The sequence below is a fragment of the Mustela erminea genome, chromosome 2, assembly GCF_009829155.1.
Source record: "Mustela erminea isolate mMusErm1 chromosome 2, mMusErm1.Pri, whole genome shotgun sequence".
Taxonomy (NCBI): Eukaryota; Metazoa; Chordata; class Mammalia; order Carnivora; family Mustelidae; genus Mustela; species Mustela erminea.
In genome coordinates this window covers 139,811,266-139,830,500 of record NC_045615.1, presented here as the reverse complement: position 1 = coordinate 139,830,500, position 19,235 = coordinate 139,811,266, and the positions used below count along the sequence as shown (strand labels likewise).

The 19,235-nt window shown below is 38.2% G+C and overlaps 1 protein-coding gene across 2 annotated transcripts in view; it reads left to right on the top strand.

Moving 5' to 3' along the window:
- SCFD2 (sec1 family domain containing 2) overlaps positions 1-19,235 on the top strand; it is a 428,274-nt gene that overhangs the window by 14,834 nt on the left and 394,205 nt on the right. For both annotated transcript variants that reach the window (XM_032334293.1, XM_032334294.1), the window contains exon 2: positions 5,144-5,312. In XM_032334293.1, coding sequence (XP_032190184.1) covers positions 5,144-5,312 — 169 coding nt within the window. The remainder of the gene's footprint in view (positions 1-5,143; positions 5,313-19,235) is intronic.

The following is a 19,235-nucleotide window of genomic DNA, read 5'->3' as shown; positions in this document are numbered from 1 at the left end:
TAAGTGCTGGTGGGTTGGGGTCGGGGGGAATGGTGATGCACAGCTCTTTCATCCCCAGAGCAGGAAGTTCATGCCTGCCGCTGTTCAGAAAGCCCTCACAGAAGAGCGAACAATCTCCACTCATGTCCTCATATTCTTTCAGATCCCTGACTTCACCCTGCCTGTGTCTGAGCTGTCTCCCTGCTAGTCAGCGGAGTACTCCTGTGTTTTAGCTCAGTTATGCGACTGGGTTTCAACACTCCAAATTTTAGAGACCCATTGTGCTATGGACCCATGCTGTTCCTCTGCGGGAGGGTCTTGCTGTGCTGCAGCTGGTGCCAGTTGGTCCAGAAAAAGCATTCATGTGATTGCACAGGGGTTCAGAATTTATGATAAAGTGCAGCAAAAAGTCGGCACCAAGCTTTGCTGTTTTCAGTAGGTGTTTCTGTTCCTATGCTAATGAACCAGGCAGCATGTTGTCACCCGTCATCTCTTTTGTCTCCTGAGAAGCCGTGCCACCCCTCCCAGATCCACTCCAAAAGGGGGAACGGTATCTTCCACTGCGATCCAGGGGATCCTCAGACCACACTCTCTGCTCCTGGGCCTCTGCCCTCCTTCCCCGTAGGAGCACTGATGTCCATAAGAGTCTACCTGGCAGTGGCACGGATTTCTAAAACTTCAGACTTTGGGCTCCACTGCTTGTAAAAACTTGCAGTAATCAGCTGCTGTAGTTTTCCCAGTCAGTGGATTTGGGAAGTGTTTCTTTTGGCAATCCCCTGCTCTGTGCTTTCTGTTTCTCCATCTCTCTCTTTCTCTCTCTGAGATCAAGGCTCACTCCCTCCGCAGCACCCACGATTCTTTTCTCCCCAGAATCACATTTTTGCAGCTCTTACCTTCTATGTTGTGGCTTCTTTTCTCCCTCTAGTCCGCAGTTTGTTCTCTCAGCATTCCAATATATTTTTTGGGTGTTTGGAATGTTTTGATATTTATCTAGCTATGTTTGAGGGACAAGGCAATCACAGGGTCCCCTACTGCTCTGCCATCTTAACCCATATTCCTTTTTTACATATATGTATGTGTGTGTGTGTGTATGTGTATATATATATATATATATATATATATATATATATATATATATATAGTTTTATTTTAATATCAGTATAGTTAACATATGGTATTAATGAGGGCTTCTAAATTCTTTTTTTTTTTTTTAAAGATTTATTTATTTATTTGACAGACAGAGGTCACAAGTAGGCAGAGAGGCAGGCAGAGAGAGAGGAGGAAGCAGGCTCTCTGCTGAGCAGAGAGCCCGATGCGGGGCTCGATCCCAGGACCCCGGGATCATGACCTGAGCCGAAGGCAGAGGCTTTAACCCACCGAGCCACCCAGGCGCCCCGGGCTTCTAAATTCTTGCTTCTCACTTTATTCTATGTGAGAAGAGGCAAGTAAAGATGTTGCCTGCCTTATGATACTGATACTAGCATATACATTCACATATGATCCACAAAGTAATGCAGAATTGGTACTTTTCTCATGCTGTTAGCTAAACAAGTTTAGCCCTTGAAGCAGTTGCCTTAGGATTTCAAATCTTGAGGTTCAGAGATATTTAGGTGTCATTTGACCAACTCTGAGTTTTTAACTTGGTAAAATGGGACCACATTTATGGAAGTTACCTCAGATTACAGAAGGAACTAGTGGAAGATGGGACCACTAGGACCCGCATCTCCAATTTCTTTTTCCTACGCTCCCTTGGAAAAGATGGCATTGGAAAATAAACCATTCTCTGACCATACTAAATTACATTGCTGTTGGCTAAAATAACAATTTTGGCTAACTTCTGATCTTAAGCTTTTCAAATAATATTTTAAAATTTCTGTAATAAAGGAAAAATTAAGCTCTCTGAAAATCTAAATGTGATACAAATTTCAGCATTTTATTCATTTCATAAAAGAATCTGAAGCTACTGTTACATTGAGAGGCCCCAAATTCTTAGTCTATGTTTGAGTCATATAAATGGCAGTAATTAAATTTATAAAATAAATATTGAACCCTCAAAAGCCAGAGATGGGAGAAACTGTATTTAGAAGAGCAGGACATGGGCGCCTGGGTGGCTCAGTGGGTTGGGCCGCTGCCTTCGGCTCAGGTCATGATCTCAGGATCCTGGGATCGAGTCCCGCATCGGGATCTCTGCTCAGCAGGGAGCCTGCTTCTCTCTCTCTGCCTGCCTCTCTGTCTACTGTGAACTCTCTCTGTCAAATAAATAAATAAAATCTTTAAAAAAAAAAAGAAGAGCAGGACAGTTAGTTGAAAGTCCATATCTGCTTTATCTGTCGTTATCAAACCTGTTAGATATACATACCCTTTTGACTAAATCTAAGAAGTTGAATGACTGTATTCATATAAATTTGGCATTTTGTTAATTCTCTCTCTTTCTAATATAATATTAGAAACAGTTCCTGATAGAATGTTAATTATTTTTCCAATTAGATAAGTGTCATGTACTCCTTCTAGAAAATATTGAGAAACAATGAAGTTTGTGTAGAGTTTATGTCAACCAAAATATCCTACTATCTAAAGATAAACCTTGTTAAAATGTTGGGATATTTGTGTATGTGTATGTATAACATATTTTTTATTCTTATTACAAAAAGAATGTATTTTTATCATAGCATGTTTAGAGACTATAAATAATTAGAAGAAAGTGAATATAAAAACTGCTTCAATAAATATACCATGATTCGAAAAAATTTTTGCCCTACCTTTGAACTTTTAAAATATTAGTATATAATATTTTAAGGATATGAATGATACTTTGGTTCTGCAGAAATAACTATGAGGTTTAAGCCATAATAAAAAATAAGTATGCTATGTTTTGACTTCTTGGGAGAGTTTCAGGAGGACTGGATTAGTCAACAGTTCGTAGAGGGTTTAATGAACTCGAGCTTAGAAAGGACCACTTCCTGACTTTGGCATAGGGGGAGGAGTGAAAAGCAGCAAGACTTTAGGAGTTAAAGAAGTTAGGGAAGAATGGTAGCATTTATAGACCACTTGTGTGTACCATGTGTCAAAAAATAGCAGTCGAAAACTAAGAATAACTTGAAGCAGCTATTCTTTGGGCACCAAGTTCAAAGAAACATTATTTTAGTGATGAGTGGATATTTATGAAAATTTTTCGTGAGTCATAAGGGAACTGGTGGAGAGAGAAATTCATGATGCTATGAGGTAATCCCAGTATCTCCATTCCAGGCTGAAGAGTATAATTCACTTAGGGACTTCTGACCCCCATTTGGATCTCAGGACACTTAGAGTCACTAGGCTTTTATTCAGCAAGGATTTAAAGAGCAGCTTATAAGTCTGAGTGCTGAGGAGACAACCATAAAGCATAAATAGCAGAAATAAGATGTGGTTCCTTCCAAGCCTAACAAATGAATGATTGACTAGTGGTACATGAACTCTTTCATCTTCACCATAGGAAGTAATCTGAAAGATTTTATTTATTTATTTGACAGAGAGAAACACAGTGAGAGAGGGAACACAGGGGGAGTGGGAGAGGGAGAAGCACACTTCCCACTGAGCAGGGAGCTTAATGCGGGGCATGATCCCGGGACTCTGGGATCAGGACCTGAGCTGAAGGTAGACGCTTAATGACTGAGCCACCAGGATGCCCCTAGAAGTCATCTTAGGTGCACTCATGTTGTCTCTGTCTTTTTTTTGGTAATTAATTTTTAAAGATTTTATTTATTTATTTTTGTGTGAGAGAGAGACTGAGCACAAGGAGAGGGATGGGCAATGGGGGAGAGCAGAGCTAGAGAAGAAGACTTTTGACTGAGCAGGGATCCTGATGTGGGACTCGATTTCAGGACCCTGGGATCATGACCTGAACTGAAGGCAGGCACTTAACCAACTGACCCATCCAGGTGCCCTTGTTGGCTCTGTCTTAAGTCACTTTAATAGGTCTGATTTTTGTTGTTGTTAATAGTGTGGTTTTGACAGTTTCTGCCTTTTGAGTTTGCATTCTTGCGCTGTAACTTACAAAGTTACCTAATACTGAGCAAGTTACTTAAACTGAATCATCTATTCTATAAATGAGCATAATAATACCCATCTATTAGAGTTGTTGTAAGAATTAAGTGGATAATAAATATGCAGTATGAAACTTAATACCTGCTTCATCACAGGCTTTCAATGTTAGCTCTGGTGATGAAGATCATGGTGGTGGCGACAGTGATTCCTTGGAGTCTGATTTGGTGTTTTGTCGCTAGTTCTGTCCAATTAATATGACATGGCAAAAACAACAGAGATAGAGATAGACATCAGGAAACAAAAGGTTGATTGATTTGGAGTGGGTGGGATCAAAACAAGATGTGCCAAGTCCCACCTATTGTTGGAAGGAGGTCTCCTGAGCAATGTTGTTTTTTAGAAAGATAACTTGGTTTCATGGAAAAAATATTACACAATGTCATAAGTCTTGAATTTCAGCTTGAGGTTCTAAGTCATTTGTTATTAGAAGAGTTAATACATGTGAAGTACCTAGAACAGTGCCTGGTACACAGAAAGTACTCTAAATGTTTCTGTCATTCATTCATTTAGTTTATCCATAATCTAAAAAATATTTAGTGAGAGCCTGCTAGCTGCCAGGTTGCCTGCTAGACATTCTGGGTTCAGGGTGAACTAGATAAACAGTTGCCATTTTGAAGATAGGATTCTAGCAGAGGGAAGGTCTGCTATTATTGGTCAAGTCTCTAAGCCCTTCTGGGCCTTAATGTCTTCATCAGTAAAATAAAGTTTGGCTGTCAAATCTTACAACAATATCTTCCAATGACACTATTTTCCTGGCTGAATATATGCTGATTACTTACTTATTTATTGAATGTTTCTTGATACCTACCATATGTAGACCCTGTGCTAGGTGCTAGGAATATAGTAGTAACTCGAGCGCAGAGCAGACACAGCATCTGCCCTCATGGAACATTAAGTCCAACGCACAAGGCACAGGTTGATTGGTTAGTGTTACAGAGGGGAAAACGCTAGGCTTATGTTATTGGTTTATGTGACAGAAACAAAATATATATATTAATCTTGATAGAAGGTCCATTATAAAACATTAATCTAGGTTTTTACCCTCCCATTTTGTGAGTTTATATTGTCTTGTCTGCTTAAACAGGAGCCACTGGACATCATGGAGACAACTTGGTAGAAAAGATCATCTCAGTTCTGCCCCAGCTTCCAGGCCACACCAATGATGTGATGGTTAACATGGTGGAGCTTACGGCACTCCAGAATGAGGAGAAAAATCAGAGTATGGTTGCACCAGGCTGTCTTGCACAATCCAAGTAAGATATACAGGTTTTTTTCCTTCTCTCGTCCTTCTCCCTCTTCCCTTTTCTATTTCCCTGAGGCCACCTGTTTCTGTAGGAGGGAAACAATGACGAGTTGGCCTGGTTGAAAAATTCACAGTGGATGACATTTAGAAAAACTCATTTTCCCCCCCAACTTTGAAATAACCCATACCGATTAAACCACAATAAACCAAAAAGTATGGAATTGTCATTTATAGAGATACCATTTAGATGTAATATAAGTTTGTTCTGAGAATCAGTTAGGTGAGTCAGTTTATACATCTCCATTTCTCAGATGGTTTCACATGGAATTGAATCCGGGCTTACTCAATTTCTTTTTCCCAGTGGGCTTTTTCACACAAAGCTATGAACCAGCGCCATCTTTCTACATGTAAAGGATATGCTCTGGGACATCAAGGAGAGGAGTTTTTATTTCTGTGGGTATTTTTCACATGCTTAGAGAAATCAGAAAAAGAAGATGGATTACTTCATGTTATGCAGAGTTCCAAAAATAGAAGAACATTTCTCCAGAAACATGGCAATAAAAAGCTTACAATAGTCACCTCCTCTACTCTGTCCTTCATCAATAATTCTTATGAGAAAAAAAAAGTATTAGAAGGTGAAAAATTATCTGAGATCTGTTTCCCTTATCTCTGTGTTTTAAAACAAAACAGGATATTTTGCGTTATAGTTTCAAATCTTAAAAGTAGCAAATACACTAGGAATTTCCTATCATATCTGGAATTAGTTTTCAGCTCTTAAATTTTTCAGCTTTTTAAAAAATCTATTTATTTATTTATTTATTTATTAGGTAGTTCATAACATTTATTGGGTGCCTGGGGTGTATGGGCCAGTGTGGGATGAAAATGGAAAGTTCTGCACCCTGTCTTTTTTGTAGACTTATGTACACAAGAAAAGCACAGGCCATGGGCTCACTTTGGTAGTCCATATACTAAAACATAGGCCTATGGGCTTGAAGCTATACAAAGCCGGAAGCAATTGTGATTGGAGATGTTTGTAGCTGTTCAGAGGGCCAGTAGATGTTACTTATCAAGGACTTAATATGAAGGACATAAAATAATAGAAAGTATCATTTTTGCCTTCAGGGACTACTTTTCTTATTGGGTAGCCCTTTTTACACACCGGTTCAATCAAAACATAATAGAAATTACATAAAGTCAAGACCCAGGTGTCTGTTACAGATTATAAATCCTACAGGATCAGGTCCACAGGGTCTTTGTAGATCAATGTGGGCCTTGTGGAAGTGGTGATGCTTGACTTAATTATATCTTGAAGAATTCAGAGAAAGAGAAGGCCTAATGTGAGCATAGGTATGGAAACAAGAATGGTCGGTCAGGGCTGGATAGGATGGGGTGTGAGGAAGAAAGACCACCTCACCAAATCCCCAGTGTCATCAGCAGTAATGTTTTTCAGGACTAACTGGGTACTAAGTGCATTTCCAGGCATTTTACATTTGGGGAGTCATTTAAATTTTATGATAACCTAATGAGGTAAGTGTTGATTTCCCCCCATTTTACCACTAAGGAAACTGAGGCAAAGAGACCTTAAGTAATATAGTTAGCAGGAGGTGGGTTTAGAATTTCAGCCCAGAAGGTTTGGCTTCCGAGCTACGCTCTTAAACTTCTATGCTATCTCCGTAGGGCCGAGAGAGGAGCTAGGCTCATGAATAGATTTAAAGAGACAGTGAGAGACAAAAATGAAGTTACTTGATGATTTAATTTTGAGAGTCCTATTCACTCAACGTAGCAGTTACACTGGCAATACAGATCAATTTTGGCTAATTTCAGCAAAAATAGGAGTTTATTAAAGAGATTGGAGAGCTGACACAATCAAAGGAAGAACTTTTTTTTTCTTTTAAAGGAAGGACTCTTAATCAGATTTTGGAAAGGTCAACGCAGTTCCAGGGTCTAGAATTTAGGAAAAACCTCTTTAAGGCCTTGAGATCAGAGAGACTGAATTTTAACTCTTTTTGGTCATGAGGCATTCTGTTTAAGCTTCAGATTCTAAGGGAAAATGTGAGATTGGCCTCACTTAGGCTTTGTGCCCACACTCTGCCCAGTGGTGACTGGGAGCAGTTCATACTGGTTGAGAATTGTGCCAGGATTGTATGGCCTGGTGAAGGGGTAGCTCTTCAAATGAAAGTGGAAACATTTATCCAAAGAAGGGGAAAGGCTGCTGAGCAGGCGGAAGCAGTAGATGCCCTTTAATAATATAATGCACGCTTATATAGGATTTACTGTGTAACAGGCATTGTTCTCATCACTTTATATATTGTGACTGGTTTAATTCCCACAACCTCTCTGTGAGGTGGGTTCTATTACCATCCCCTTTTATAGATGAAGAAGGAGATTGAATGACATGCCTAAGATGGCACATACAGTCAGAAGTGGTGGGACCTGTATTTGAACCCCAGTAGTTTATCTCTAAAGTCAGTGCTTACCATTACTCTATGCTGACTCCTCAGAAGCCTAAGAAAATTACAAAAAAACAAGTGAGCACCCCAGAGAAGTGTTCAAGAAGAGAGAAGATTTGAATCCAGTGTTACTGAGTGGGACCAAGCAAATTCTGACAAGTGTAGTAGGACAAATGTAAAGAATCTCTTAGATCTACGAGTTGTATTGTGATTATGATCAATTTATTTAATTTTGATTCCCCAGCATTCATTCTACCCCAAGCTTAGTCTAAGGCTTGAACCAAACCAGCCTTAGAATCCCATTTCCCTTGTCAGTTATGGCTTTAGAAATGGGGAGGTGATAAGAGAAAAAGTCTTCCTAGGGCTTCTTGATCAGGTTTCTTTGCTTCTGAAAAGAGACTCAAGAAAGATACGTGCTCTCCCCTCTTCCTCCCCTAAACCTCCCCCAATTCTCAGGACTCTGACTAAGTCCTGAAAGTGCTGAGGGATTCTGCTTACAACCTGAAGTTGAAGCTGACACATGGAAGGTGGCATGGCCACAGGCGTCACAGAGGAGAGCAGTGATGGGATACTGTGCCTGGCCCCCATATTATGTAGGAGAGTATGCTTCCTTATTGTTTAAGCCAAATCGAGTTTCTGTTTTCTATTACTCGCAACCAAAGTCTTCCTTACTGATACATTTTCTGTACCTCATTATTTCATCTATAAAATGAGGGCATTGGCCTCATTTAAAAACCAAGAGCCCTCTAAGGCTCTTGGTTTTTAAAATAAAAAAAAAGTCATATATTAATTAACCCCCCCCAGTCTTTATTTCCATTGGGTGCCTTTTCCTCTCATTTGATTCTGAATGAGTATTATCGTAAAATATGAGTTTTGAGAACCATCCAAGTAAAAGGGCATGGTCATAAATGTCAAAGGCAAGGATGAGTTCTAGAAGGATCTGAATAAAGAAAACTTTTCATGAGAGCAGATTTGGTGAAGTAGAAGGACTAGGAGTCAGTCTGCAGAAGGTAGAGAGAGAGGTAGTGAGAAAGTGACAAATAAAGGTTTAAAGCAATAAAGAGAAAAATTAGGTAGTTTCTTGACAATTGCTTGGAATACTGAGAGAATTGTACCGATCAATTTCAATTCCAAAAGAGGAATTGAAATGAATTACAGCTTTTGTAGTATAAACTCTAATCCCATCAAGATAATCACAACCATTACTACCTCCTACACCCCCCCCCCAAAACTTCTCAGGGAAATGAGCATGAGGATAAAAAAATTAGCGCTAAAATGAAAACAGATGGGTGCTTGGCAATAAACAATCTGCCTGCATGGGATAATCTTTAGAAAGCAGATCTCTAACTATGATATAATCCTTGATAATCAAAATTTACTAATATAATTTTTATAAAAGGCTGTGTATAATCCTAGCGATTAAAGTTACTGCCAATGCAAATGAGAAATTGATAACTTTAAATGAATTATATGATTTGGCTTTCCAGTCCTTGTCCATTGGTCCCTGGATTACATGGAGTCTTTTGTTCAAGAAGGAGGCAGAATCCTTTCTGTTCTTACGTGTTCCTTCTGTTGAAATTAGTTTCTATTCTCTGCCCTAACTCCACTCTGTCTAACCTGTTACTTGTTCAGTTCCTCAAGTAGCGATCAGGTGATTGCCCAGGTGCATTTGCTACTTCCGGCTTGCTGCCCCTGACTCTAGGCAAACCCATGACCCACGTCGCTGCTCGTTCTGCCTGGTCCATTATCCACTTCTCCCAAAGCTCCCCATATGCCTTCAGGTCTTTCTTCCATCTTAGGACCTCTAGCATTTCACATTTCCCTTCTCTGTTTTACTGTTTTGCTCCTTAGCACTGTCTAATATACTTATCTATGTTGTATTTTTAAAAAAATATTTTATTTATTTGAGAGAGACAGATATAGTGAAAGGGATCATGAACAGGAAGGAGGGGGAGAAGTGGTCTCCGTGCTGAGCAGGGAGCCTGATGTGAGGCTCGATCCCAGGACCCTGGATCATGACCTGAGCTGAAGGCAGATGCTTAACTTAAGCTGAGCCATCAGGTGCCCCTATGTTGTATTTTTGTGTCTTCCTTTCCTAGAGGGCTATAGAGAAACTCCCTGCTAGGAAGTTCCCTCAGAGGAAGAAGATTTGTCCGTTTTGTTCACTGTAATGTACCCAATGCCTAGAACAATTACCTGGCACTCAAAGGATATTTGTTGAAGTGATAAGGGCAGGATCCCTGTGTCGAATGAAGATGCTGAATTAAGAGAGTATGAAGCCAAATCTGAGCATAGGAGAGATTAGTTTGGAGATGTCTAGATTCTAATTTTTGGATATATGAAATGCTCTCATTGTGTTAGCAAAACATAGAAAAATTGGCCAAGCAATACTTACTTTTGGGATTTCTTTCATGGATGTATTCTGCACACATATAGAATAACCTATTACATTCAGTCATCACTAATTTGTAATTGCAAATCAGTTCTGTAAAGTGTATTATGCATGTGATGGAACTTCAAATATCTATTGAAATAGAAAGAAGAATAAAGAAGTTGTTTGTATACTGTTAAGCACTGAGCTTGACGTATTTCAAATGAAAAAAGTGAGGTATAACATGCCTATTTGTACAAAAGGGTGAAATATACATATTTGCTTCTAAATGCACTGGAAAAAAATATATAAATGGAAAAATATATAAGAAACTGGTGATGTTGGCTTCCTCTGTAGAGGAATGCTGCAGTCTGGGGGCACACTGAGAAGTTAGTGAAATGAGTAAAGACAGAGGGAGGAGCCACATATCCTACTCCATATACCAGTTCCTGTGCTTTGAATTTTCAATCCTGCGAGTGTATTTTTTATTAAAAATAGAAACTAGATTTAAATAAAACCACTATTTTTTTCTTAAGCTAACTTAAGATGGGATTCTATGCTTCAAGGAAGGAAAGTAGCTGTCTTTTATTTTGGAACCTCTGCAATGCTTAACTTCTTAAAATGCCAAAACCTGGGGCGCCTGGGTGGTTCAGTTAACTGCCTTCGGCTCAGGTCGTGATCCCAGGGTACTGAGATGGAGCCCTGTCTTCTCTCTCCCCCTCTGCCTGCCGCTCTCCCTGCTAGTGCTAGCTTTCTCTATCAAATAAATAAATAAAATCTTTAAAACAAAAAAGCCAAAATGCAGCACTGTAATTATTTGTTACATGTTCTGTCTTCCCTACTATATTGTAAATTCCTTGAAGGTAGTAACTGTGCCTGGAACTCTTAAGAGGTGTTAATAAATTGAATAAAAAAATGAATCAATGATTGAGTAAGTCTTGATAATAGATTGAGACCATGTTTAAAAATGATTATGTCAATCCATGAGAAGCCTTATCTACTTCACTTTAGCTTATCTACTTCACTTTACTTAAGTAGCTGTCTAGCATTGCTACTTGGGATCTATCTAATCTATCTTATTTCTTCCTTTTAGTTTCTTCTTTGTACTTCAAGTTTACCTCATTGTCTAGGTGAGTAAGAACAAGGAAGGTAACACTGAGTGCCTGAATTTTGCTAGGCATTATGCTAGGTATTTTAAAATATGTTATTTCACTTAATTCTTTAACAAAACTTCAACTAAGTGAATTTTATTTTATTTTATTTTATTTATTTTTTATTTTTTTATATATTTTTTTATTTTTTTTAAAGATTTTATTTATTTATTTGACAGACAGAGATCACAAGTAGGCAGAGAGGCAGACAGAGAGAGAGGAAGGGAAGCAGGGCCCCTGCCGTGCAGAGAGCCCGATGCGGGACTCGATCCCAGGATCCCGGGATCATGACCTGAGCCGAAGGCAGAGGCTTTAACCCATTGAGCCACCCAGGTGCCCCCAACTAAGTGAATTTTAAAGAGCTATTTTCTAAGAGGGAGAGAGGCAGAGGGAGAGGGTATGTGAGAAAGAATTTTAAGGTGCTTCCACATCCCGCTCAAAACCTGATGCGGGGCTCGATCTTACAACCCCATGATTATTAGATTATGACGTGAGCTGAAATCAGGAGCTGGACTCTTTTTTTTTTTTTTTTTAAAGACTTTGTTTACTTATTTATTTAACAGAGATCACAAGTAGGCAGAGAGGCAGGCAGAGAGAGCGGTGAAGCAGGCTCCCTGCTGAGCAGAGAGCCCAATGTGGGGCTCCATCCCAGGAACCTTGAGCTGAAGGCAGAGGCCCAACCCACTGAGCCAACAGGTGCCCCAGGAGCTGGACTCTTAACCAATTAAGCCCCCTAGGCACCCGCTAAAAAACTATTGATTTTATTAATGGATTCATGAATCGGGCAGCATCCTCTCTAGCAAGTGGAGGGGAGCTCCAAAGGGCTATAGAAAAGGAAAGGTTTTAAAAGATAGAGAGGGAGTGGTAAAAAGGAAATTATTAGCAAAGAATCCATTGTTTTAGGCAAGGTTACTCTCCTAAGGGGAACAGAAGGGGTCTGCCAGTATTTCCTAGTACTCACTAGGAAATTTTCATGTTGACTGATTAAAGGTTACATTTCCGAGGGGCTGGAACTGCAATTAAGTTCCGTATTAAGTCTTGATTTACCGATTTAAGGCCTTAACCTAAGTGATGCCATTTTGGGCCTGTAGTTTTTCTTTTAACAATCCTAAAAGCAGCTCTAAAAGCACAAGGTGGATATTATTCTTTTCTTTATTTCAGTAGAAGTTTTGAGAAAGAGACTTAAGTAATTTGCCCTAAGCCAAACTGTCCCTAAGTGATCGAATTAGGTCATTTAACAAAATTATTTTTTAATTCTAGGGCACATTTCTTTTCCACTGTATCATGACTCTGATAGATACTTACTTGAATAAATGTATAAATAAACCATAAATTCAGAAACATTGGGTATCCTAGTTTATGAAAAGCAATACTTTAAATCCAGTTTTCTTGTTAGTTTTTATTTGGGAGGTGGGGGTGTTTTTTTCCTATACTATTTAGCAATGAAATAAATGGAGTAGATCTTATGGAAGAGAGATAAATGCCACAGTGGTTTCAACCTAAACAATGATGAGCCAGTTTGTTGTTAACTTTCACAAAGTCAGGTAACGTGATAGTGGTTTTTATCAAAGTCATTAACTAGACCCTTGAAGTCAAACATTGTTAAATCACCTCTTACTAGACATACATTTTTCTACCCTTTCCTTGGTTTCCAAGTAGCAATTACATATTACAATTAGAGACAACATTTTCAGAGGGAAAAAAGGTAATTTTTCTTAGAGCCAGAGGTACTAGTCTGATTTTAAATTTACCTGCAGATAGAATGACCGAACTTGTATGTGAACATTATGCAAAGTATATTTAATGTAGAGTTTGAGGTGGAAAGCCAGCACGCAAGAGGGTGTCACATAGCTATGCTATCACATAGCAGTTTGTGAATGACCTTGGCACAAGTACAGACTATGGGCATTTCCTCAGCTTGTACCAAAAAATAAACAATATTAAAAAAAAAGCAAACAGAACTATTTGGGATATCTGGCTGGCTCAGTCCGTAGAGAATCTGACTCTTGATGTTAGTGTTGTGAATTCAAGCCCCACATTGGGCATGGAGGCTACTTTAAAAACAAAGAAATAGCCTACCCCCTCCCCCCCAAAAAACAGAAGAAGCTATTCAAGTAAACATTGCAGATTGAGTAGGAGGAAGACCCACCTATTCTTAGCATACAGTTTGCTATATTTAACTTTTTGGGGGAATTCTAAAGATCATCTGGTCTCAGTTACAGATTTAGAAAAAAGAATCAATGAATAATTTGTGGATGATGGGGGTGAAATAAAGCAGGGTTCTTTTCTGAAAATGAGGGGATAAATGTATCTTCTAAGAAATAAATAATAAGCCAGAGACAGTTAAGTTCTAGTTCTTGATAAAGAACTATGTTTGTTATATTTTTTAGAATTCCTTTTTAATGTGTATTTAAAAAAAGAAGAATTGAAGGTAGAAATTCTTTTTCTATAATTGCTTACATATTGTAACTCTGTCATGGTATCTGTTAGCTAAGGAATGTACAAGCAATCCCCAGAATCTTTTCCATATTGAAAAATTTAAAGTGGCTTGTGGTCTCTGTGTTTTGAGAACACTGAACTCTGGGTCATTGTGGCTTTTGGATCCATAATTTATATGGAAACTATGGCTCCTTTAGAAAAAGCTAAGAATTCTCTGAAGGCAGCTGAAACCGAGAAGGAGGAATAGAAAGACTCATTATATTTGAGTGACAAATTCCTGATCAGGTTGATGTTTACTGCCAAGCAAAAGTCAACAGGTCCAAACATCTAACTCCTCATGAGTTAGCCAGCCACAGCCTTTATTAGGGCTTCTAAATCTTAGGTTATGTAGACTAGAGTGTATTCAGTAGCATGGCAGGACTTTCCCACACTTCTGGCTACAGCTTCTCTCCTCTATTGTGGGCTGGTGTTCCTGCACAAGGGCCCCTTTCTTTTCATTTTCTTTTGCCTTCTGAGAACCAGGTCACATTGGGATTGTGACTGGTGGTAGGGTGGCTCGGATCAATAGGGTAGGGGTATATGCCCTTCTTCCAGGAAAAAGAAGATAAGAATGGGATGGTTTTAGCAATAAAGAAGGCATTTTGGGGGTTCAAGTTAGGAGAGGTCTGAAATCCAGGAAGCTCATTTGGGTGAAAATTCAGGAAGTTCATCGTGGATGAAAATATGGAAGTGAACCCTCCAAGCATGTTAATGTATGTTGTAATTTACTTATTCATGAATAAGTGAATATTCAATACTCATGAATAAATATGATAAATATTCATGAATATTTATTCATAGCCTACTGTATGACAGGCACTTGATGAAGACAAGATCTCTGCCATCATGGAATTTTTTTCTAATGGGGGAAAGAGAACAAACAGATACATAAGTGGATATAGTGTAGCCAGGGATAACTGCTGTGAAGCAAATAAAGCAATGTAAGAAAATCAAGAGTGACTAAGGATCTGGGGTGGTTCGTAGGTATATGGAGGGGATAGAAAAGGGTCTTTTAAACAGAGACTTCAGGGAAGTAAATTATAAGCCTTGTGGATATCTGGGTCTAGAACATTCCATCCTAAGGAAAGGACTACTTCTTCAAAGATAACTTTTGATGTTAATTTGCTTCCCCCAATAGCTAATTTTTTCCTGTACTTATGTTCCATCTGCATATTCTCTCTTTTTTTTGACAAGTAACCAAGTACTCTATTTTCCTCTCTATATTTCTATATAGTCTATCATAGTACATATACTAGTATAATTAATGCAAAGATATACTTCTTTTTTCTTTTCAGGTTTTTACTTAAATTCCAGTTAGTTGGGAACTGGGAGGCTCAGTTAGTTAAGCATCTGCCTTTGGCTCAGGTCATGATCCCGGGGTCTGGGGATCGAGTCCCACATTGGACTCCTTGCTCCATGGGGAGCCTGCTTCTCTCCCTCTGCCTGCTGTTCCCCCTGCTTATGCTTTCTCAGTCTCCCTGCTAGACAATTGAAGAAATTAAGTCTTAAGAAAATAAATTCCAATTCATTAACATACAGCATAATATTAATTTCAGGTGTAGAATTTAGTGATATCACTTACATAAACCACCCAGAGCGCATCACAATAACTTCTCTCCTTACAACCCATCACCTATATAACCCATCCCCCAATCTCCCCTCTGGCAACCCTCAGTTTGTTCTCTATAGTTAAAAGTCTGTTTCTTCAGTTGTCTCTCTCTCTCTTTCCCCCCCCGTATTAATTTGTTTTGTTTCTTAAATTCCACATGAATGAAATAATATGGTATCTGTTTTTCTCTGACTAAATTATTTCGCTTAGCATAATACTCTCTAGCTCCGTCCACATCATTGCAAATGGTGAGATCTTGTTCTTTTTGATCGCTGAGTAATATTCCTTTGTGTGTGACTGTGTGTGTGTGTGTGTATCTTCACATCTTCTTTATCCATTTATCGGTTCATCAGTTGATGGACATTTGGGCTCTTATAATAATTGCTATTGTAGATAATGCTGTTAGAACATCAGGGTGCATGTATCCCTTTGAATTAGTGTTTTTGTATCCTTTGGGTAAATACTTAGTAGTGCAATTGCTGGATCATAGGGTAGCTCTATTTTTAACTTTTTGAGGAACCTCCATACTATTTTACAGAGTGGCTGCACCAGTTTGCATTCCCACCAGGAGTGCAAGAGGGTTCCCCTTTCTTCACATCCTCACCAACACCTGCTGTTTCTTGTGTTGTTAGTTTTACCCATTCTGACTGGTGTGAGGTGGTATCTCCTTGTAGTTTTGATTTGTATTTCTGTGATGATAAGTGATGTTGAACATATTTTCATTGTCTGTTAGCCAACTGTATGTCTTTTTTGGAAAAATATCTGTTCATGTCTTTTGCCCATTTTTTTTTTTTAAAGATTTTATTTATTCATTTGACACAGAGAGATCACAAGTAGGCAGAGAGGCAGGCAGAGAGAGAGAGAGAGGAGGAAGCAGGCTCCCCGCGGAGCAGAGAACCCGATGCGGGCCTCGATCCCAGGACCCTGAGATCATGACCTGAGCCGAAGGCAGCGGCTTAACCAACTGAGCCACCCAGGCGCCCTCTTTTGCCCATTTTTAAACTGGATAATTTGGTTTTTGGTTGTTGAATTTGATAATTCTTTATATATTTAGGATTCTAACCCTTTATCAGATATGTCATTTGCAAATATGTTCTCCCATACTGTAGGTTACCTTTTAGTTTTGTTGATTCTTTTACTGTGCAGAAGTTTCTATCTTGATGAAGTCGATATGTCATTTGCAAATATCTTCTCCCATTCTGTAGGTTACCTTTTAGTTTTGTTGATGTTTCTTTTACTATGCAGAAGTTTCTATCTTGATGAAGTCCCAGTAGTTCATTTTTGTTTTTGTTTCCCTTGTCTCAGGAGACATACCTAGTAAGAACTTAATATGGCGGATGTCAAAGAGGTTGCTGCTTGTGTTCTTCTCTAGGATCGTAATGGTTTCCTGTCTTACATTTAGGTCTTTAATCCATTTTGAATTTATTTTTGTATATGGTGTGAGAAAGTGGTCCAGTTTCATTCTTCTGCACGTGGCTGTCCAATTTTCCCAACACCACTTATTGAAGAGACTGTCTTTTTTCCATTGCATATTCTTTCCTGTCTTATTGAAGATTATTTGACCATAGAGTTGTGAGTTTATTTCTGGATTCTCTGGTCCATTAATCTGTGTGTCTGTTTTTAAGCCAGTACCATATTGTCTTGATCACTATAGCTTCCTAAAATAGTCCCCAGGTTTGTTTTTTTTTTAAGATTTCTTTGCCTCTTCAGGGTTTCTGGTTCCATGCAAATATTAGGATTATTTATTCTAACTGAACAATGCTGAAAAATGCTGGTGGTGTTTGATAGGGATTGCATTAAGTGTGTAGGTTGCGGCAGCTCTTTCTGCCCATTAGTCCTATCCATATGCTTTAATAAAGCCACTTCTTGCACCAAAATAAAATAAAGTGAAAGTATAGATTGTTTTGAGTAGTATAGACATTTTATAAACATTTTAATCATATTTCTTCTTCCAATTCATGAGCATGGAATGTTTTTCCATTTCTTTGTTTCATCTTCACTTTCTTTCATTAGTGTTTTAGTTCTCAGAATACAGATCTTTTTTCTCTTTGGTTAGGTTTATTCCTACATATCTAATGGTTCTTGATACAATTATAAATGGAATTGCTCCCTTGATTTCTCTTTCTGCTTCTTCATTATTGGTGTGTAGAAATGTGACAGATTTCTCTGTTTATTTTGTATTCTATGACTTTTCTCAATTCATGTATCAATTCTAACAATTTTTTTTGTGGATCGTTTTGGGTCTTCTATATAAAATATCATCTCATCTGCAAATAGTGGAAGTTTGACTTCTTCTTCACTGATTTGGATGCCTTTTATTTCTTTTTTGTTGTCTGATTGGTGAGGCTAGGACTTCCAGTACTATGTTAAATAATAGTGGTGAGAGTGGGCATCCCTATCTTGTTCCTGACCATAGAGGAAAAGCTCTCAGTTTTTCCCCATTGAGGATGATAGTAGCTGTGTGTTTTTTATATATAGCCTTTATTATGTTGAGGTATGTTCTGTCTATCCCTATTTTGTTGAGGGTTTTTATCAAGAATGGATGTTGTATTTTGTCAAATGCTTTTTCTGCATCTATTGAAAGGATCACGTGTGCTTATCCTTTGTTTTATTAATGTGATATGTCATGTTGATTGATTTGTGAATATTGAACCACCCTTGCAGCCCAGGAATTAATCTCCCTTGATTGTAGTGAATGATTTTTAAAAAATTATTGGTGGATTAAATTTGTTAGCAGTCTGTTGAATTTCTTTATTCATGTTCATCAAGGATATTGGCCTATAATTCTCTTTTTTAGTGGAGTTTTTGTCTGGTTTTGTAATCAGGGTAATGCTGGCCTCATAGAATGAGTTTGGAAGCTTTCATTTCTATTTTTTGTAACAGTTTGAGAAGAATAGGTGTTAACTTTTCTTTAAATGTTTCATAGAATTCATCTGTGAAACCATCTGGCCTTGGACATTTGTTCGTTGGGAGATTTTTGATTACTGATTCAATTTCTTTGCTGGTTATTGGTCTGTTCAAGTTTTCTATTTCTTCCTGTGTCAGTTTTTCAGTGGCTTATGTTTCTAGGAATTTATTCATTTTTCCAGGTTGTCCAATTTGTTGGTATATATGCCTTTGCATAATATTCACTTACAAGAGTTTGTATTTTTATGGTGTTGGTTATTATTTCTCCTCTCTCATTTGTGACTTTATTTGTTTGGGTCTTTTCTCTCTTGTTTTTGATAGGGGGAAGCATTTATTAATTTTATTATTTTTTTCAAAAGATAAACTAGTTCCTGGTTTCATGGATCTGTTCTATTGTGTTTTTTTTTCTTTTGTTTTTTAGTTTCTATATCATTTATTTCTGCTCTAATCTTTATTATTTCCTTTCTTCTGCTGGTTTTAAGCTTTGTTTGCTGTTCTTTCTCTAGCTCTTTTAGTTGTAAGGTTAAGTTGTTTGAGATTTTTCTCATTTCTTGAGGTAGGCCTGTATTGTTATGTACTTCCTTATTAGGATTGCTTTTGCTGCATCCTAAAGGTTTTGGTCTGTTGTATTTTCATTTTCATATGTTTCCATGTTTGTGTTTTAATTTCTTCCTTGATTTCCTTGTCAACCCATTCATTCTTTGGTATGTTGTTTAACCTCCATGAATTTGTGGTCTTTAGCAATTTTTTTTTTTGTGTGTGTGGTTTACTTTGTTTCATAGCATTGTGATCAGAAAGTACATATACAAGTGAATTGGGGGAAACTGGAAGGGGAGATGAAGCATGAGAGACTGTGGACTCTGAGAAACAAACTGAGGGTTTTGGAAGGGAGGTGATGGGGGATGGGTGAGCCTGGTGGTCGGTATTAAAGAGACATGTATTGCATGGAGCACTAGCTGTGGTGCAT